The sequence below is a fragment of the Leiobunum rupestre genome, chromosome 7, assembly GCF_980474605.1.
Source record: "Leiobunum rupestre chromosome 7, qqLeiRupe1.1.hap1, whole genome shotgun sequence".
Classification (NCBI taxonomy): Eukaryota; Metazoa; Arthropoda; class Arachnida; order Opiliones; family Sclerosomatidae; genus Leiobunum; species Leiobunum rupestre.
The window spans coordinates 32,681,243-32,702,389 of NC_143390.1; the positions used below are offsets into that span (position 1 = coordinate 32,681,243).

The 21,147-nt window shown below is 37.7% G+C and overlaps 1 protein-coding gene across 3 annotated transcripts in view; it reads left to right on the forward strand.

Moving 5' to 3' along the window:
- Window positions 1-21,147, forward strand: part of LOC149936086 (cell adhesion molecule Dscam1-like) — a 176,078-nt gene that overhangs the window by 69,490 nt on the left and 85,441 nt on the right. For all 3 annotated transcript variants that reach the window (XM_090154039.1, XM_090154037.1, XM_090154038.1), the window contains exons 7-8: window positions 9,950-10,050; window positions 15,087-15,390. In XM_090154039.1, the coding sequence (XP_090010165.1) occupies window positions 9,950-10,050; window positions 15,087-15,390 (405 nt within the window). The remainder of the gene's footprint in view (window positions 1-9,949; window positions 10,051-15,086; window positions 15,391-21,147) is intronic.

A 21,147-nucleotide genomic window follows, 5' to 3' on the forward strand; every position in this document is an offset into this window, starting at 1 on the left:
CTTATTTGGATTTGCATATAAATCAATCTTATTAACTTTAAAGAAGGGAGCTTGATTAATACTTTAAAAAAGTTTAAAACATCGTGACCCATATAGTTGGGGTTATCGATTTTCACAATTCTCCTTCTAAATGTTAACAGAGGGACGGAAAAGCAAACAAGGGCTGTAATGATTTAATTTAAAACCTCTTCGCGAAGAGAAGCCCGCGCCTTCCATCTTTATTCATAAGGTCTGGTCTCGTTAAAACAAAGGAGAAAGCTGGCCGCCAGGAAAACCTTCGTCTCTGATTTTTTATTCTCAGATCTTTTCTCCATCCTTATCTCGGATCGAAATTCGGTAAAAAAAAACCCCTATGCCAACTTTTTTCCGAAGCCGGTGGTTTTTTGACGGCCCATCTAAAGCTATAAAACTATGACTGCTCCATCTGTTAAAAACCTAATAGGTTCATACCGGGTACAGGCTGTTCTCGACATAGGTTATCAATTGCATTTTTTCTCGAGTTAGTGTCGAGTCTAGCTAGCGCGGAAGGTTTACGTTATACGGTTGCCTTTTTATTTTCCCATATTTTTGACATATTGCGTGCCGTGAACTTTAATAGCTTGAGTATTACATTATTTCTTGGTTTAAAATATAACTAAACTTCGTGGAGATATTAAAGAAAAAACTTTTATTTATTGGCAATTAAGGGAAATTTATTTAATTTGAACTGCTTTTGATCAAGGATGTTCCGCGAAATCTCTTTAATTAAACAGCTATTCAAATTAATATTTCTTGGTCAAAAATAAAATTATCTTTGTAGTACCACTACAGTTTAACAAAAACCTAATTTAGGTTGTTGAATTTCGAAGAATTTAAATGCGTAATCCAATTATAGATGCGTTTTTACGCCTACCCAAAGGTTTGTGTTTCAATATTATCTTGAAGCAGTTTAAGTTTTTCACGCTTGTAATTGAACTCAAGGCTTCATTGATCAGAAAACTATTCAAATTACTTTTGTGGAGTTTCGGTAATGCTTAAGTTCTACACACCTAGGTAGTAGTTTAACACTTATATTTCATCAAGGAAAATGGTTCAGTCAATGTTCAAATTTATATCTCGAAATTCTAGATTGAGCTAAGCTCTCAGGTATCCAAGACAAAGTATACCTGTTGATATTTAAATGAAGTCTATGTATTACTTTATAATACTAGCTCTTTCACTAGCTCAAACAAAATAAGTTAGATGATAAATAAACAAAAATTCGAAAATTGGTTTATGGAAAATCAAAATTCATCTATGCTTTATTGACTTCTGAGGGATCCAATGGTAGTGACAATAATACGGTAACTCAAGGTTGCCGTTCCATTTTCAAATATTTTAATCAGGTTCATCGGTTTAAAAAATATTTTATCCGATACCGGTATATTTAGAAACGTTGTACTTCATCACATGGATTTTCCTCGTACGGGGAAAGTTCTTTCGATCTCGGTAATAATTAAACATAGTCAGGAGCGTGACAAGATATTGAGCCAGGAGATTAAACAGTTCCTGAAAAAACGATCTTAGGAGAATGGGAGAGGAGAGGTCGTGTTAAAATTGGCTGTGTGTAACAAGCTGGCACGTAATTTCCGGCCAAGGTGTCTCGCATTTTTCCAAAATTCCCATCGAACCGACCTAAAGTTTCTTCTTTACGGGTTTTTTCCCCTTTCAAAGAAAGGGTCTCGAGACCGCCTTTTTAAGAAGTCTTTTTCGCTTCCCGATCAATTATTTAGTCAAAATCCTTCTAATCACCGATTCTAAATTAGATGGCCATCGTTAATAATTGATGATCACGAACCCGGACACGCGCACTGCTATTTAAAATGTTTGATCCTCTCTGTATCCCGATTGGTCTTCAAGTTTTACATATTGTAGCCTACTCTGTACTAGATTAAATTTCATTTCAACACGACGGAATTTGGATCGAATAAATTTAAATTATAGCTAATGAATATAGCGTGGATATGGAAATTAAAATATAATCTCTCAAAGTATAGGCTAATTAGACATCGGTAATAACTTTGTAATTTTTTTATGCCCGGAGCGCGTTCCAAATTGCATCGCATTATCTCCTTTGAAACTTTAGTCACTCTATAATTCGGGAATTCAGGTGAAGGGCTCTCAAACCAACCGCTCATTTAAATTCCCCAGAATTGTGTAGCGTCTAGGCGTTGATGCTTCAAAACTTTTGTTTTAGCCAGCAACTAAATGAGATTTCCCCCGGGATGCACGCGACACGACGAAATATACCTTCGTAGGAATATGTTATATTACGGATCAGATGAACTAGTCTACCTCTTCCTTTGCTTCTCATCTCCATCTTCTCTATATAATCTTTCATGAATATTAAAACTGGCAGTTTATTTTTCCTTATAATAAATTTCTATTGAGCGAGCGCGTAGGTATACAGGGTGTTTCAAATGTTATGTAAAAATTTGAAAGAGTTGTAGGGGGCGAGTTGAGAAGTATGCCTGTTTTTCCCATTTTCCTACCATGAGTTAAAAAAGTGCCAGAGAGCTTCAAAGTGTGTCATACTAGCCCCTGGAAGTAGGCTCCCGCAAGTACAAAATCCAGCAGCAGGGAAATGCGAACATTAATGTTTGGGTTCGTGTGATAGATGAAAACAGGACTTTGTAAACCAATCGAGGTAACCAGCGAAAAAAAGTAACCTTAAACAGTATTTAAAAGTCCCTGCTGCTTGGTTTTGCGCTTGTTGCAATATACTTCCAGGGGCTAGTAGGCCACACTTTGAAGCTTTCTGGCGCTCTTTTAACTCATCGTAGGAAAATAGGGAAAAAACAGGCATACTTCTAAACTCAACCCCTACAACTCCTTAAAATCTTTGCATTACCTTTTTAACACCCTGTATATAACATTTACAAATTTAGTCTTTCGCGTAGTTTTAGGCTGAAAGATACGGGAGAGAATCGTGTGATGGATATTTTGTTTTTAGAATTTACTCACGGATTATCATAGCTGCCTTTGCATCGGCTAATTGTCCCTTTTTAAATTATTCACAGTTTACAGATTCGCCGAGAGATACCCATTGAACGACCTTAACTGCGTTTGCCTTTGTTTAAAATAACACTGGCTTTGGCATCGATAGTAACGAGGTCACTCTTACGAAAATAATGAAAAATGTATGCTAAAATCTAAATGATCGCGGATAGTCGTTGAAAAATGGTTATTTTTAAGTTGTCGAAATGAATAAATGAACGGATAAGATAGGGTAAAATTACTGGTTCTCCGGATGGGAAGGAGATCTATTATTAAGCTTCTTATTCCCTTAAATTATTCATGGACAAAAATCGACAAATTGTTGGTTTGGTCGCGTGCTCCAAATTTCGTATTAATCATGTTTTCGAAAGGGCGTATAGAGTGAGCCATCGATTTTTTAAATAGTCCCTCACTCGGTTCAGCCCTTTCTCTCGTCCAAGACTAAAGGATGCGCCCGTCTCCTTAATGCTCGTATTATTTTAATAAACTTAAAGCGGGGATGATTTATCGGGCGCGGGCATCGTAATGGGCTGCGCCGAGGTTTCAAAGTATACTGATTAATTACACTTAGGAGCTCGAATCCGTATTAATTAAATCGTGATCTACGATACCGAGAACGCCGCTCCCCAACAATTTTATCCACTTCGTATATACTTAACTCGAGTCGCGTTCGGCAAAAGCTCTCGCTTATTTTCGAACTGGAGCTTTAGCGAAACGCACTCAAATTAAGCGCGTATTCAGTTTATAAAATTTTAATTAGCATTCAATTCATTCGACGCATTTTGTAAATTTTTTCTGATTTGTAATTTGGGCGCAAATTATCGGGACGAAAGTTGTTCATTTATAGCCTAATTTGACGAATTTTTAGGGCTATTAGATTTTTGTTTTATACGCGCGATAAATTGTAATTAGCAACATTATATTTTCACAGATTCTTCATTAGTCAAATTTTTTAAATTATTAGAATTTTGGCTTTAACGTGTGCGATTAAAACGTAATTTGTAAAAATAATTTGGACAGGTTATTAATTATAGCTAGATAATAGTTATATACTTCTGGTAAGAATAGAACAATATATATAATTTGTTTCCGAGAGAAGTATTTAACTCCATGAATCATGAATGAAAGTAGCTCGTTCATTTTTCAACGACTTTTCCGAAGCAAAATAGGGCGAAGTGAAATTGGTCACGTAGTGAACTTATAAAACAATTACACAAATATGTATTGTAAATATTCGTACGTAGTGTAACTTCTACATTTAAATCCTGAGGTGAATTTGAAGCCATGACGCATTGTACACTGGCACGTTTTAGCGGAAAATTCGCGTCCAATCTACTTCGACCCTGCAAAGGAACACGCTTCCTTTTAATAGCCTAGATGTTTACTTCTCTCGTTAGACTTTTTATAAACCTCTAGAATTACTAATGGATCACTTCTTTGGCTTCATTTATTATTATCATTTAGTAGGATAATTATAGAAGTCAATATAATTAAAATTTACCGATAAATTTATTTACACGTCCATAAATCAGTATTCCGCCTTTTTAGTACGCGCTAAGAGCTTTTAATTAAATTACGATCCGTTTATTATTTTAAGAGCCCTCCCTTATTTAGCACCCTCTGCTGGAATCAGGAAACCCCACCACTAACGTATCTCCAATGAAAACACCCTCTTTTATTAATATCCTTAATAGGCTAATTCATCATTTTTAGTTTTTGATTAAAATAATTTGACGATATAACAGGGCTACCCCCGTTAAATAGCTTCCCCTTCGCGCTTTCTCCTCTCCTCTCTATCTCTCAATCCATTCTAATAAAGCAAGGGCCAGCATTATTAAATTAGCTCACCCGTCGGAAAATTGCCCCCGTGCTTGAAATTGTTTTATAAATTTGATATTATAAGACTAGAGTACTTCGGTTCGACTGGTGCACATCTGTCTTTGAATTCCTAAGTAGATATTTTTTATGCCAGTTACGTGTAGGTTGCCATTTTAGTTCTACAGAAAATTAGCCTTCGTGTTAGTTTGTTATTAACCGAACGGCTCATCCATCGTTCGTTACGCTTTACGAAAAGTAGTATAGACTTGACCCGTATCTAACCTTTTAACGTAACTGCCAAGTAACGTTCGTTCTTAAGAAAGACCAAATCATTAGATCCTAAAAAAAAGCCCCATTTCACTGTCGTAATGTTTTTCATCACGGAAGGTTTATAATTAGATTATAGCTTGAAATCTTCCGCAGAGGTATTTGGCTCTTTTCCGTTAGAGTTTGCCGAGTTAAACTTTTCATTGGGAGTTCCTAATGAGTCTTTAGCTTTCCGAAAATATAATTTTCAGGAGATTCCTCAAATTACAATTTGCATATATAGGTACGACGATTCTATACGTGTTAAGTGTAATATTGAAGTGGTCTGTTTTCGCATTTGTAAAAGACGATCCGCGGTGGGTTTCTCTTTTATAAAGGACTGCGGGTGAGTTTATAAAATACGCGAATGGCTAGTGGCTAAGCCGTGAATGGGGAGAAAGGTGGTTGATCTCATTTTCCTCCTCTAGGTGGGGGTCTCATTAAAGAGACATACACGGTGGAGTTTGTTCATTATGTAAATTTTTGGCGGATAGAGCTAATGTAATATTCATGGAGCTCAAAAGTGAAACGTGGCATAAATCATTGCGCGGATCGCGCAGGTAATTACGCTTTTCCCCCAAAACCTCATCTTTTAGCCTCCATTTATATACACTGCGCTCAACCATCTCTTCTTTCGATTTTTTTACCCTCTCTTTCTCTTCGTTTTATATCATCTGGTCCTTAGGAGGAGGTATTAAAACAGATAGGCGGCTATTTTGTTTCGTTGATACGGTTGGAAAAGGTCGAATGTGTATCTGATGATTATTATTATGATTGAACAGTAGTTAATAATAATAATAATCAGCACCACCATAGTCCTCAGTCGACTAGCGACTAGTTTAGTCGAAATAAAATAAATTATTCGACATTTCCTTTTTTAGAAATATACGTTTTCGGATCGAAATATTTAGAATTATGAAGTCGTTAGTTAGCTACTTTCATTTGTGAATAAAATTGGGCCAGCGAGAGTGGCTTACTGTGCGATTCGAAATTATTTTGATCTGGAATCTACGTACCGTAGTTTTACACAGAGAAAATTTCAACATAGTTTCTGAACAAGACATAGACCACAAATTTTTCTTAACGCTAATTAGTTGTTATTATAGCGAAGGCTGCCGTAGAATTCATCAAAATCTCCCTACTTCCTTCAACTAGATGTAAGAAATTTTGAATTTTGTAACTCTTCAGATATAGGATATTAAATATACTTATGCTTCTTATCTTACTATTTTAAAATCGTCTTTTTATCTTCACTTACGCATGATTCCGTTCTTGCGATATTAAGCTAATAATAATAATAATCATCATCATAATCTATACTAATACCTAAGGAACCACCTTAGGCATTCAAATCGATAATGTCTTACTTTTAAATTTAGCCCCTTCTCATTCGTTATTAATTATTATATTTGGTATTTAAAGAAGGCGATACATACTATCTAGTAAAGGGGAAAAAACCTCAGTCTCGACCTCGCAATCACGTATTTTATCTCTTTGACTCTTGCGGGAATATAGATTAGTTTTCTTCATCCCTCTGATTCTCTTCCTGCACGAACGCCGAAAAGACTAACTGACTAAAATATATTATTCAAAGATTTTTCTCTGGCGCGACTCGATCGCAACGTCCAAACATACCCTTTCTCGGAAAATTATCCTTCGCGCCTTGCTTACTCTTAAATATACGCTTAGCTATTACGAATTTGTAGCGTAAGGGAACGGATGATACACGCGTGTTAGTTGAGAATTTTATTTTTCTCTCTCGGAATAAAAGTTATTCACGCGCTCGCCGGACCACCTCGTTTGGTTAAAAAGGTAACGCGATTCGCTCAATATAATAAGGAAAGTTTTTTTACGACGAGGTTGTGAACCCCGCTCCTTCTGCTATAAAACCCTTTCCTATTGGCGTTGTCTCTTGGGTAATAGAAAGTAAGCACTCTACGTTATGAACGGGAAGTCTTAGCCTTCCACCACGTTTAGTACGCGTTTCGTCAAATCTTACTCGACAGCGTTGTCAAAGCGTACCGGGCTTAGCTTAACCTCTCTAATGTCTGGCATATTCTTCGGTAATCAAATTATGCAAAGGCTTCGTGGATATCTACATCAAAGTCAGAATTCTCGAGGCATTCTTTCGGTTTGTTAGATGTTTTTACGAAATCGAGTATAAGAATGCGAGGCCGCAACACCGCGCCTTATCACGTTAGAGAAAAGTTTCTCTCTGTATATATCTTTTATTAGATTTGGTTAAAATTGATAAAGTTTCGGTAGTTGTTTTCGGGGCAGCCGTAAGGTGTAGTAGTTGGGCTTAGTTTTTGTATTCGCTTTATTGCATTTGCAGGATGGTCTATTTGATGATTAATAATAAAAAAATATATATTTATCCGCAAAATGGGCAACTTCTAGATGGTAGCAACCTACTAACCCAATTGGGCGTTGATTCCCGAACAGCGGTTATATAAACTCACCTATAAATTCGAATTCGTTGTAGACAATCGCGACCTTATTGTTAAATGGATATTATTTGACGGATATTAAAATTTTAAGACGTAAATTTGAGAATTTAAACTACAATTTTAGCATAGAGCGGCACTTTGAAATTTAGCATATTCTTATTAATCTTTTCAACTTTGTTACAAGTTAACATCTCTAAGCTAAAACGCGAAGGAAATTGTTAATGCTATTCATCCGGTATCTTCTCCGATATCTTTATAGGTCGAGGTATATTCCCGCTTTATCGAATATTTTCACCAATTGAAGGCGCTCCTTTTATATATAGAACCGTATATTAGCAAATCGGTACCATTTGGGCGGATAATATTGGGGGAATTCCATAACGCGGAGATAGGCTTCGCACGTACACCATAAAAGAGGAAGTTAGACGTATATTCCTATTTCCGAAATATCTTCCGAAACTAACTTCCCGCCAAATTTCGGTTTGAGGGTCAGAACGTCAGCTATCCGCCTAGTAAGGGGAAACTTCGTAAATCGTCTAGGACTCGTAAAGCTCACCGTGTATTGGAGGCGAAGGCGGACCCTTATCCGCACCATCTGATGGCACTAGATTCCTATTTAATATACGCCGCGTATCTATGGCTGAGAGTTCCGGCCAACACAAAGCCTCAACTTAAGTTCGGTTATTAGAAAGTCCGAATAGAAATGCGGAATCCGAGCGAGTGCAGCTGCGGGCGGCTCTAAGAAAAGATCCCGCCAACTGTCATAACCCGCTGACAGATATTAAAATCTCAGGCCCTCTCTTTCCCGCGCGCTCCTACTCGAGTAGCTCTAGATTTCCAGGCTAGTTTTATTCAAAAGTCGTACTGACTAGAAAGTCGAGGTGGCTTTACAATAACAACGCTATGGTACACGCGATAGTGTGGCGTATTCGAGATAAAAGATAGAGCCGTTGAGCTCTTACCTCAAAAACTCAATTCGCTCTACTGAGTTCCCCCAAAATTTTATTTCCCTTCAGCGCGCTAGTAGTTCCCCCTCCTTCTTTCGCACCCTTTTTGGAGTACTCTCGAGCGCTCCGTATAAGCTAGACCAACTTTCAGTAACACCCAACAAGAGTCAATTTTCTTTTCGCTATACAAACTAATATAAAAAGCGAAATAGCTTTTTTTGGTCGCAATTTCGAAGTATCTCCAACGTTGAAGATAAAGTCAAACCTCTCCGATTCACTCGTAATTGAAGTTATAGCAGCCTTTACCCTCTTACCCGTCTCAATATGAACTGTCAACAAAGCGTCTTCACCTGGTACAAAGGCACATCTATAAATTGTGTAAAAGTTCTTAAGCTCAACTCTGCCGTATCGCCTGGGAAATCTTTTCATTTTTAGAGTGGGTTTTCAGGTATCATATTTATTAAAATTTTGTCGGTTTATATACTTTACTCGGGCGTGGTAATAAATTATTTTTTACGGTGAACTGTTATAGTTCAATTTCCCCAAAACATTATTGGTTTTTCAGATATATATACCGGATATTTATTTGGTTTTATGGAAATTGCGAATTGGGGAGGGGGTATTTGAATATAAGGTGATGATTTCCAAAATTGGAAATCCATATTTTAATATTAAGTGCCGTATATTTATTTACAAGATCGTGTCGGCCTACTTTTGCAATGGGAATAAGTTTATAATTTGTTTAACGGTTTCGCGGAGATGAAAAATACATATTGGTTCGTGAAAACATTGAAACCAACGATATCTCTGCGGAATATAAACGAAATTTTGAAACTTTACGGAGCCGGAACACCCTACCAGAAAACAAAAATCAAGCAAGTCTAAAACGAGTTCTGGTTTTAAATCTAGAATAATAATATTTCTTAATTTAAATACGCTAAAGAATGAAATTTAAATTATAACAAATGAAATATGGAATCGGTCTAAGGTAGAAACACTCGAGGATTCTAATTTCCAATTTATTTCCAAAGTCACGTATCTCGACTTGCTTGACCTTCGCCCTCAGGTATCGCTATATACCGCATTTGTATACGTTTATTTAAGCGCATATTTCATTTGCTAGTGTAAATTTCATACGGGTATAAGGTAAATACATCTTCACCGAAGCAATATCCGATATAGTTTATAAAAGTGGGTGAGGCGCCTTGATCAATATGTAGGGGGTTATGATTTGGACGTTGCCATTATAATAATACGTAGCCCCGAGACGCTCGTAAATAAATTTCACCTCTCGCGGGATACCCGAGATACGCTCTTATAGCTCGATGTAGGTACTTTACCTTGTACGTATACGAACGGCTATTTTTCATAAAAAATGACATTTTCTTTCTCCGTTCTCTCTCCACGCTATAGACGCCGCACCTGTTCTGGACAGCGTCTTCGACGAGCAAACCTTGCATCCCGGAGGTCCAGTCTCACTCAAGTGCTCCGCCACCGGAAGCCCCTTGCCTCAGGTAAATATGAGAAGCTCTCTTCGCGTCACTGCCTTTTCCGAGCCGCCGACATATTTCATCTCTCCCCAAGTAAACACCAGATTCCCTCCTCTCTCCCTGTCTACCCACATCATTTTTTCCCTACCATCCCGCGTGGTCTTGCCTCCTGTATGTTAACTAGGCAGACAACGGCGTAGTAAGCTATCCACCGTGACTCCGAAACGGCACCCAAGCGCGTCGAAGGGCTATATTTACGCGTCTGAGAGTTGCTCGAGTCCCTTATTTCCTCCATACCTAAACGTATGAGAAATTTCGTATATGGGAAATATACATTAAGAAAGGGCTAAAATTTACTCGACCGCTCCTCTTTCTTTCTTCTCATTTTCCCTGCTCCCTCCCCCCCCCCCTCCGCCTTCTGGAAATCGATAAATCCTTCGGGAGAAGTTAGCGCTCCGAATGACGCGCGGTTATCGTTTGAGAAATGGCGAAAAAAAGAAAGAAACTGCGGATTGATGGGATGTTTCAATTTGGTTCATATGCCGTCATAAATTCTTCTTTCTCTCTACGTTTTTTTTTATTCCTACGACACCCTTTTCCTTCACCCACCGAAGAAGGGTCCCCGTCCTTCGTTTCATTTCCCGTTTTCCTTGCTCCAGGCTTGTTTACTCAAGAGCCCACCCTGGTCGACTGCAGACGCGATGATTAAAAATTTATCAATATACTTATATATAGTGATGGCTGGATCCCCCAAATTCAATCAATCTTAACGAATCAACCCTTCCTCTAACATATATGATACCCGTTATTCTCTTATGTGACGAGTATACCTCGTTAGCACAGCTACCCGTTTCAGAGTCGGGTTTTAATCGAAAAGTCGGTTTTAGCTCCAAAACCAAAACCCGACTTGTAGCGACGAAAATCGGTAGCAACCTATTTAGGACTTCTTAGAGTCGGCCGACTCTAAGCTGGTCTTAAATTAAAGTTCATTAGCCAACTTTAAAAGGACCTAATTTTTAAAAATTCTCCATCTACTACCTGAGCGCCATCTAAGGTCCAGTTTCGTTACTATTAGAGATAAATTGTTTTTGGGCTTTTGGTTGATTTACACGTGTAGTAACGGTCTCTAAATTTTAATACGAAATATCTGTTAATTTTATTTAAAACATTTTAATTATCTGCATAAAGTGTCAAGCTAATATTCTAAGGTAAGCTTTTGCATATAAATTTGGCTTTGGTTTTGTTTGGTTTACAATGACATATTGGCAAGCAGTGAAGTCAGTTTAAAATAATAAAATATACCTTTAAGATATAACCTGAAATTATATAACACACCCACGATTCTGATTTATTATTACGTAATATGTGCTAAATACTAATTATATTTTGCATGAAGCCGATAATTAATATTCAAAAGGTAAACAAACGTATTAGTTCAATAGTTCCCTACGGATAGGTCATTGCTTCAACAATTCAACACCTAAGCCTTTCATACACTTCTCTACACAGATTGGATCACTTTGGCTTCGATAGGTGTCCCTTACGAGCTTCAGCTCCTTGTTCCGAAAATATAACAGCGCTCGGTGCTACATCTGCTGTTAAATGTTTGAAACACGTTAAATAGTTTTATTAAAGATTTTGTAGGATATTAGCCGCCGGCTGCACTTTGTTTGGTAGAGAAGCACGATCAAAGTATAATTAGTTCTACATCAAAAATAGCAGTTTTAAGGTAAATTTTACATATTGTTGATTTAACCATTAATTGTTTCATAAATAAACAGGCCTTGAGGAAAACTGGCGAAGGCAGATAACGACAAGCAAGGCTTATAAATATATTAAAAGGTTAGAGTTAAAGGGTTTTCGTACGCGGAAAATTAAAAAGCGCCAATTTACTTGTTAGTGATTTTGGCTTCACCTTTAATTCATTTTTCAAAACACTTGCCAATTGCATTGCCGTTATAAGATAAAATTTTGTAAGCTTTGGCACACGTCCCCTCCAAAAATTATTTTTGAAATTTTATCTAATTGATTTTTTGAAAAGGGAAATATGTAAATAGATAATTAAAAATATTTAGTAATTAAGTTCATCTATTTCAACTTAGGGAATACTCTCCCAACCGTTTGTATAATAACCCTGGACTAAAGAAACCCGAATGTTGCGAAACTCGTCTCACTTTTAGCAATAAAATTAATTTTTGTAATAATTGTTAGTTTATATTAAATGTTTAATTATCACTTCTAAATTCAATCTGATTGTACTAGAATCAATCGTGTAGAAATAAGCAACTAATATTTAAAATTTTAAAACTTATTAAAAGGCGAATTAATTAAAAATAATAATAGATGGCGCTGACATTGGGTGAAATTCCGATTGCCCTTCAAACGTAAGAATCCCATTTTGTCATATTACATCATTTCTCAAATAACAGCTACGTTACTTGAACCGAAAAAATAATAGTGATCAATCAGATCAGTTAATTTGATATGAGTGAAAATTCAAACCAGATAATTTGAACCCAAAACTAATCTGAATTCATTGAAAAGCAACCCTAAGAAGGTGAGAAAGTTTCAGAACCCTCAGAATTAACGGTTTTAAATATCCCCCGACTAAATTCCTTTCGAAATTTTAATTACTCTTTATTTTCATTTACTTCTACAAGCTTATATCTTTATCAAAGGTAGAATCTAATTAACTGTTTAGCTAACTGAATTCCAGCAGGTCAGTTCAGATTGGTAACTTACAAGGAGACTACCCGAGGTGTAACACACCGATTTTAATCAAACTCGGGGGTTTGGTAGACCTTCATGTAACTTGAAAAAACGTACAGGGAAATATCTCCATAGGCCAGCGGTTCCCAATTTTATTTTGCTATGGAACCCTAAATTATCCACCTAATTCTGGCGGAACCCAAACTCATTTTTTTTACTCATTTTAAACTCTTGACACAAACAAAGATGGCCGCGCTGCGAATTCTCGGAACCCCTGGGACCCTTTTACGGAACCCCAGGGTTCCGCGGAACACCTTTTGGGAACCGCTGCCATATAGGCAACCGTTTTGCCATGGCAACCGAAAATGTTTTTGACAACACTAAATGGAAAATTTCCCATTAAAAATAACATGGGAATTTGGCTAATTTTAAAGGTACCCCCTGTAAAAAAATAAATTTTTGAAAATTCTAAAAATAAAAAATAAAAATAAAAAAAAAGTGAAAAAGTTCGAAATTGGTTAAAATTTTTACTGGGGGTTTCCTTAAAATTGGCCAAATTCCCATGTTATTTTCAATGATAAATTTTCCATTTAGTGTTGTCAAAAACATTTTCGGTTGCCATGGCAAAACGGTTGCCTATGGAGATATTTCCCTTAAGGTTTTTTCAAGTTACATGAAGGTCTACCAAACCCCCGAGTTTGAACAAAATCGGTGTGTTACACCTCGGGTAGTCTCCTTGTTAGTATAATGACTCATGTATAATTTGAGATCAGGCTGCTGGGTGGAAAAATTTAACAGAACAACCCGATCTGACTAACTGATTATCTTCAGATATAAAAAAATTGTGACCTTAATAAACTGAACAGTTTGTGGCTAGAAGCACTAGCTTAAGCTTGGCATTAGGGCAGCTACTATTCTAACAGAATTGGCAGTCAGCAGAGCAATGCACCAAATGCTATGCTTCCGCGTAGCAAGCGTTGAAACAGGGATTCGGGGAATTAGGGCAATTTTTAGTTTATTTCGAACAAACTTGCTGTCGCTATAGTCGATTTCAGACCACCTAGCGAAGTGATAATCTTACGCAATTCTTTAAGCGCTTCAGGATTTCATTTGAAACGACTAACGTACAGAAGCAAACTTTATTTAGGCCACGCCTACTGAGTCAAAAATCTGGAACAATGAGTTCCCTTAGATTCTTTGACCATGGCAGACTTCGCAATCACGTACGAAGATACATGAGTTCTAACCTTCGTAGAAGAGTTGTGGTATCTACTTCAACAGTTCAGTACGCAAACGTCTTCTCTTTCAAAGTCTCTCAACTTTCCAATTTCTTTATTTTTATTCTAAGAAGAACTTTAATGTTCCCCGTTTCACGTTCAGAGTTTGTAACTTATTAAAAACGCTTTCTTCGGAGAACATTTATTACGGGATGAAAAATGAAATCTCAACTAATTGAAGATACCACAATCGCCGGGGATCATCAGGTCTCCTCCTGGACGTGTGTTTACGAGTGCAAACGTTCCATTCTGGTAATTTTGCAAGCAGGAAATAGGGCTTTGGGTTCTTGTTTCTCCGTTTCGCTTTGAAAACCACCTGGGAAATCTCCCTGATTGCTAGAGAGGATATAATATTTCTTCCTTTTTAAATAAAATACGTGTTTAGACCTCGGAGTTGAGTAGCGAGTTTAGTTCTTCTTCGTGCCGTTTATTCCAGTCTAGACGACTAGGAAATGCAAAATGCTAAAATGTTCATATCGATTATTCTACAAAATTTGAGTACGTCACTTAAATGCTGGTAAAAGCGCGATACGCTAAAAATGTGTATAGATAAGAGGAGTAAACGATAAGTTTTAATTATCGCTGGCGTAATTAAATGAACTAAAGGGGAGAATAAGGATAATTTGACGGTAAAGTTTCGAGGCTTCGTTTGGGTGGATAGGTTTTCCTACGTCATTGATCCAGCTGTTAATGTTCCGGGGATTCGTACAGCGTTAGATAAAAGCGTGGGAAATTGCGGAGGGTCTTTTCGCGCGCCCTCTTCTAAATATAGGCATATACCTGGGGTGACGTTTGATCCTATTAGAATTGACAAACACCGTCACACCCTAAACGGCGCCCTGAAGGTATTAAGCGCGCTGTATATACAGTTTCCGTTTATTAGCGGAAGAAGCGAGGAACGGAATGGACCGGGAACGCGAGCATTCTGTAAATTCCATTAAAAGTGGGAGATAACGCGACGTTGTTGGGCTTTCGCAAAGTGCGGTTCCAAAACATTAGATCTTAGGAGTATTAAATTCCCGTCATTAATAGTCTAGTTCTTACGCTTATTCCCTCCCCGCTCTTTCTTCGCAGGTAACTTGGAAGTTGGACGGTCTACCTTTACCGGATCTTCTGCGTTACCGCGTGGGAGATTACGTGACTCGAGACAGCCGGGTCGTCAGCTACGTCAACATAACCTCGCTGCGATCTGAGGACGGAGGCTACTACGGCTGCACGGCGTCTAACGAGGTGGGACAAGTCTTCCACGAAGGCAGGATTACTGTCACGGGTCCGGCCGCCGTCCGATACATGCCCAATGTCACCTTATTGGCGGGAGGGAAGCTGCGTGTGCGATGCCCCGCCGGTGGATCCATCGCTTCCATCACGTGGGAACGCGGTAAGTGGATCCCGTTTCCTGGTTATTAAGAAAGATTTTAGCGCCCCGCTCTCAGTCCGTCCCCTCCATATTCCTACTTCGCTTATTTCCGCGAAATTAAATTTTCGGAGAAGAATGTCGGACGAGCGAAACGCTCCGCTTCTGGCCATTTTCGAGAGATAATTAACGCCCTAATTGAAACGAATAAACACCTCCGCTCTCTCGCGTCTAGAAATTGCGTTATTGACGCTCTAAAACGCGCCAGAAATACGTTCCTCAAACAATTCGCGCCGTTTTAATTTTTTATTTTCGACACATCCGTTCAGTAAAACGAAAATGAGGATTATCTTTTTGATTAGCGCCATTACTTTGTTCCAGTACGATCCACGTACGGGACTCTAAGTTCTTCGGCCGTACAGTTAATGAAGAATAGTGGTCAGTAAATTGGCTAGCTGTCTTCCTCTATCATTCCGAACATAGCTCAGGTTTTAGCGGCGGACCAGCGGAGGGGAGTCGCTTTGGCAAAAACGAGGAAAAGTTTTCGAGCGTTTCTTTTCCTATTGTTTTTTTACGGCGAAAAGTAGTTCGTCGCGTAACCCTCGGTGTTCCGTTACTTTTTTGGCTCTTTCGTTCTTGTTGGTAAAGAAATTGTGGTCAGCGTCATCAATCACATCTTTTTTTTCCTTGCTTTTACATAGAGAGAGTTTGGCTTCTCTTCGGTTCTTCGCTATATAGAGTACCTGGAGAATCGTGGCCTGGAAGCCCCGACGAAATAGATGGTTCCAACACGTTCGCTTCTCTCTTTGCCCTTTTTCCACGTTTTACATTTTTCCGTAAAAAATGAAATAAAATATACACAAATAAAAAAAGTTATATAAAGTGAAGGGGAACGGTAAGAGACGTATTATGTTTAATGCCGTATATTTCGCTGACACGCGTAAAAACTGAAATGCATTTCTTTTTAGAAAGAGTAAGAACCGTAAAATCACATTCTTATCTATCCGGAAGAAAAATCAATAGGCATAGTAAGAGCTCTGCCCTTCTTAAAGAAATAGTTTTCTTCTATCAATAAGTCCTCTTAATGCAATCACGGATTTTGAAAATTTGCAAAATGTGTAAAAAAATTAAGTTAGCTCAAATAGTCGCAGTTCGAGAAATGCATTATCGATGTTTCTTACCAATGACGTCACCGAAACAATTTAAAAGAAGTAAAACCGCTATATCGAATAATACCAAATACCAGCTAAAAAAGCTTGATCAAATTTAAAGGGCAAAAATTGTTTTAAAAATGTTAGAAAATTAAATCCCATAATTATCTTTTTTGTGTCACTAGATGGCTAAATAATTTATGGTAGTAGACTATTAAGGGGGAAGAATAATATAAAAGCGGCTTTCTAGTTTAGGAAGAACGTCTTTGATTAAATATTTACACTATTATTACGTATAGATGAGAAATTCCTGTAGTGTCCAAAATATATTTCATGATTTATAGTTAAAATACTAATCAGCTAGGCTAATACCAAGGCACCACCTTAGGCCCAAGTCATCAAGCGACTTTAAAGCCATTAATTCAGGTGGCCGGGTAACAATGTGTAGGAGGGTGGTGGCCCGGTTACAATGCGTAGGAAGGTGGTGACCGGGTTACAATGCGTAGGAGGGTGGTGGCCAGGTTACAATGCGTAGGAGGGTGGTGGCCGGGTTACAATGCGTAGGAGGGTGGTGGCCGGGTTACAATGCGTAGGAGGGTGGTGGCCGGGTTACAATACGTAGGAGGGTGGTGGCCGGGTTACAATGCGTAGGAGGGTGGTGGCAAGCCTTGCACTAAGCGTTTGCAAAATAGAGAAGCCGAATAACTAGTGGGGAGACTCATCGAGGAAGAAATTCCCAGTTTTCATCCAGTGCCACAAGTTGCGATCGGACTCGACTCTTCTTGTTGTGAGGCGTAAATTCTAAACATTCCGCCACTTCACGTTAAACACTTAATAATTAATTAACTTTTTACCAGAAAATTTGTCAAACCTATATTAAGTGCATTCTTTTGGAGAAATTGCGATTGTAAATAAAAAATGAATAACTTTCTATTTGAACTATAACTATAGTTACAGAACTTCTTATTAAGCTTAATTATATTCCATATTACAAATATTAATTAATCAAAAGAGCTTATATAGGGAGATTATATAGTTTGGAATCCACTTTGTAATTCCCATTTTCGTCTCTCGCGTACACCTATAAAGCTCTGTCGTTTTACTGTAGCGGAAGATATCGGGCGCATTATGAAATGGGGGAACCTTTAACTCAATTTAATTAAGTTTTGGTCTGATACGTTGTTAACTATAGCGGCGGCTTTCCTATCTGCGAATAATCAAACCTTTGATCTCTTTATACGTTTCCTCGCGATAATCGGCAGAATATAGTCGCTAGTTACGTCAAGCGAAACGCTATTTAGATAAGGGTCATTGAAAAACTACCCATTTTTACATACTGGATCTATAATCAATATCAGTTTAATAACTTTTTACTAACTTTGAATGTTGGAAACGTACCAGATGAGTGACCTTTGTTTAATGATAAATCACAATTGAATGAACAACGATTTATTCGAACGGCAAATCATTCATTTGCAACTGAATCATTTCCGATCGTACAATCAATACAGACTTGCTAGTAAAAATCATATTCAAATGGTTTGACGCTTAAGTAACAGTATGAAACTTTCTTTTGTTTTAATGTATATTTTCTTATCGAAGCTTTTTTCAACACTGACAATCTCGCCATGGTCCGTCTTTCGGTTTGCAAACGAAATGAGTAGTGTTTTATAGTACTATAGTCATAATTAGTAACTAGAAGGCTCTCTGTTTAATTAACCGTACATTGCGCAATTGTGTGATGGTTTTTGCTAATTACATACTTATTGGTGTTATGCTACTTTTTCGTTACAAATGAACCATATGTGAAAATCGTACTTTTATCTAGTATTTAGAAAATTATGGTATCAATTTTATCATAAGTCTATTATATTGTCCCATAAGTTTGTCACTTTGGGGAATATTATACTGAGAGGCGCTGTCAAGGCTACGTGTAACGCGGGTGCAAGCGGACGTAAAACGGCAACGAAGCCCGTCTGTCTTGAGAATAGCTCTTGCGACACTTTTAAAAAATATACATGAATATAAATTGAAATGGATTATTTCTTCAAGGACAATGAGTCCTTGAAGAAATATGCAGCTCCTAGGTTCGGTGTAACTCCAGATGGAATGGCGCTGAATGAAACATCCTAATGGTGATTCCACTACTGGTTATCAACGGCTGGACGGCGTAGCTTAACCTCTAGCCGGGAAGACAAACGAAATCGCGGCCACTGTTTTAGCTCGGGAAAAACATTCTTGACTACGAGGGCCTTTTAAGTGCGGAGTTTTCTGGACCACAAAAAGAGGAAGACTGACTGTCTTGAGTCGAAGTACGAGATACTCTGCCGGTTGGCAGAGGGCTACTTTCTTAGGGAAACGAGCGATTACCCCATGTTGGGATACCCATTTGAAAGTGATGGAAAATTTCCAGGAGGCTTGGAGATGCGTATAGCATTGTTCGACTTGTTTCCAAAGGATGGCTTAGGAATGATTTTGGCGGGAACCAGCGTTTGGGGAAAAACCAGCCAATATCCTTTTCATACAATAACATATACAGAAAAATATGACTACTTAAACTAGACCTAAAAATAATAATAATATTAAAACAATATTATGCATTAAATACGTTACACTCTCAGTAAAACATTTGCATGTGAAGAATAGGAAGTGTCACACTTATGTTTAGATATTATACACTTATGGTTTTATTAACTCTTAGTAGAAATTAAACATGGAATTAATGAGCTTATAAAATATCAAATTAAAGGCATCTAACAAGCAGGGTTGGCAAAAACCCGTTTTTTTCTTGAAAAATCCCTGGTATGGTTTTTGGATGGTAAAAACTGGATTTTATTGTTTTAAAACGGATTCTTCAAAAACAACTTTTTGAGGTACTTTAGTGCTTAATTTTGGCTCTTCTAGCCCGTAAGCAGTTGGCTGCTCTTAGGTTATATACCTTTAAGATATTTGCAATTCTTTACTTGTCCATTGCATACATTTCGGCTTTGTTTCAGTTTGTCTAAACTACGTGGCATACCTAACCCTCTAAATTTGGCATCAGATATTTATTTTAGTATAGAGGATTAATGTTTAAAACCGTTAACAATGAAGAAACGTTGCTTTTTGAAATTATTGAGCAAAAAATGGTTGACAAAATTAGCATTCAAATATAAACCTATAAATGAGTTTTGAGTGTACTAAGGTATCCTTTAGTTAACGGTTTTTGGATAATGTTATACCCCTTGGTTGAATTTTGCCCAATTTCATCTTCTCTTCTGCAGGCCCATCTCTACCATAGGGCTACGTCTGGCCCTTAACATTTTTTATAATTTAATTGTTAAATATTCATATGACCCGGTCATATGAAAAAGAGCACCCGGTATTATTAGCCCAATGGTGCCGTAAAATCTGTAACTATTGAAAGGTTAATAACAATAATAATAATAATAATCAGCTAGGCTAATAACCAAGGCACCACCTTAAACACAAGTCAACTAGCGATTTATAATGCCTTTAAACAGCTGGGAGGGTTACAATGTGTAGGAGAGTGGTAGCAAGCCCTTCGTGAAACACGAGCCAACAGCTCCCTACACTAACTAGTACAGTTAACCTCTACCAGTTTTTATGGAAAGGGGAAACCCCATTAATCAGTGGGAATAGATCTTGCAAACTTAACGCAGAAGGAGTAGTTCCGAGTTTTCACCCAGCTTGTGCACAAGCTGGGATCGAACCCGGCTCCTCTTGCTGCGAAACGAAAGCGCTAACCACTCCGCCACCCCAATGAACCTGATAAACCACTTGGGTTTTTGAAAAGCCTAAAATATTACTAAGTAAATAGATATCTAAATATTAATAATTAGTCGTTGATTTATTTTTATTATAATAAATTTATACTTTGTTGATAAAATTAAAATATTTCAGAGAAATATTTTTGAGAAATCCGAATGCTTAGGTGGTTTTTTCAACGTGCGTAAAACAGGACTTGATACCACCATGCCAACTCTGCTAACAAGTAAATCTGTATAAATAATGCTAGGACACGATACCAGCCTCCTAAGAGGTTTTCTCCAAACAGAACACTCCTCATGTTTACTGGAAACACCGCTGGCGTATTAAGTATTTATAACATCATTAGCGATGACAAGATTTTAAATATTAAAGTCAACCATGTTTTGTATTAAAAAATAATTCCTTTTTGCCCTACTAAAGGATGTTGGTTTATTCTCAGATTCTCGAGAACAAACAGCAGCGAGTCTATATTAAGCGGGTCGAATGAAATGGATAGAAGGAAACCATGCATTATTGAGCTGGTCAGAGACGTTTTAGGCCTCGCTCGAACTGAGAAAGCAAAAGCAAATGGCTGGAAAAAATAGCCAATTACTAGAAAGGCAAAAGTTCGGGTTCTCCACTTCGTGGGCAGAATGCGAGTAGACGAATTACCGCCGCTGAAAAACTAAAGAAACCAACGATAATGGACTTTTAAATTGGCTCTTCGAACTCGAGACAAAAAGAGAGGACGAAAGCGAGGGGGAAACTAAGGAAGAGACCATGCGTATAGTTTATCTCAATAATATATACGCGACGAAGTTGGGAAAAGGCGGAATAATGGCTGTAAGATTCATGACATTCGTTATTTTCCGGCCAAGAT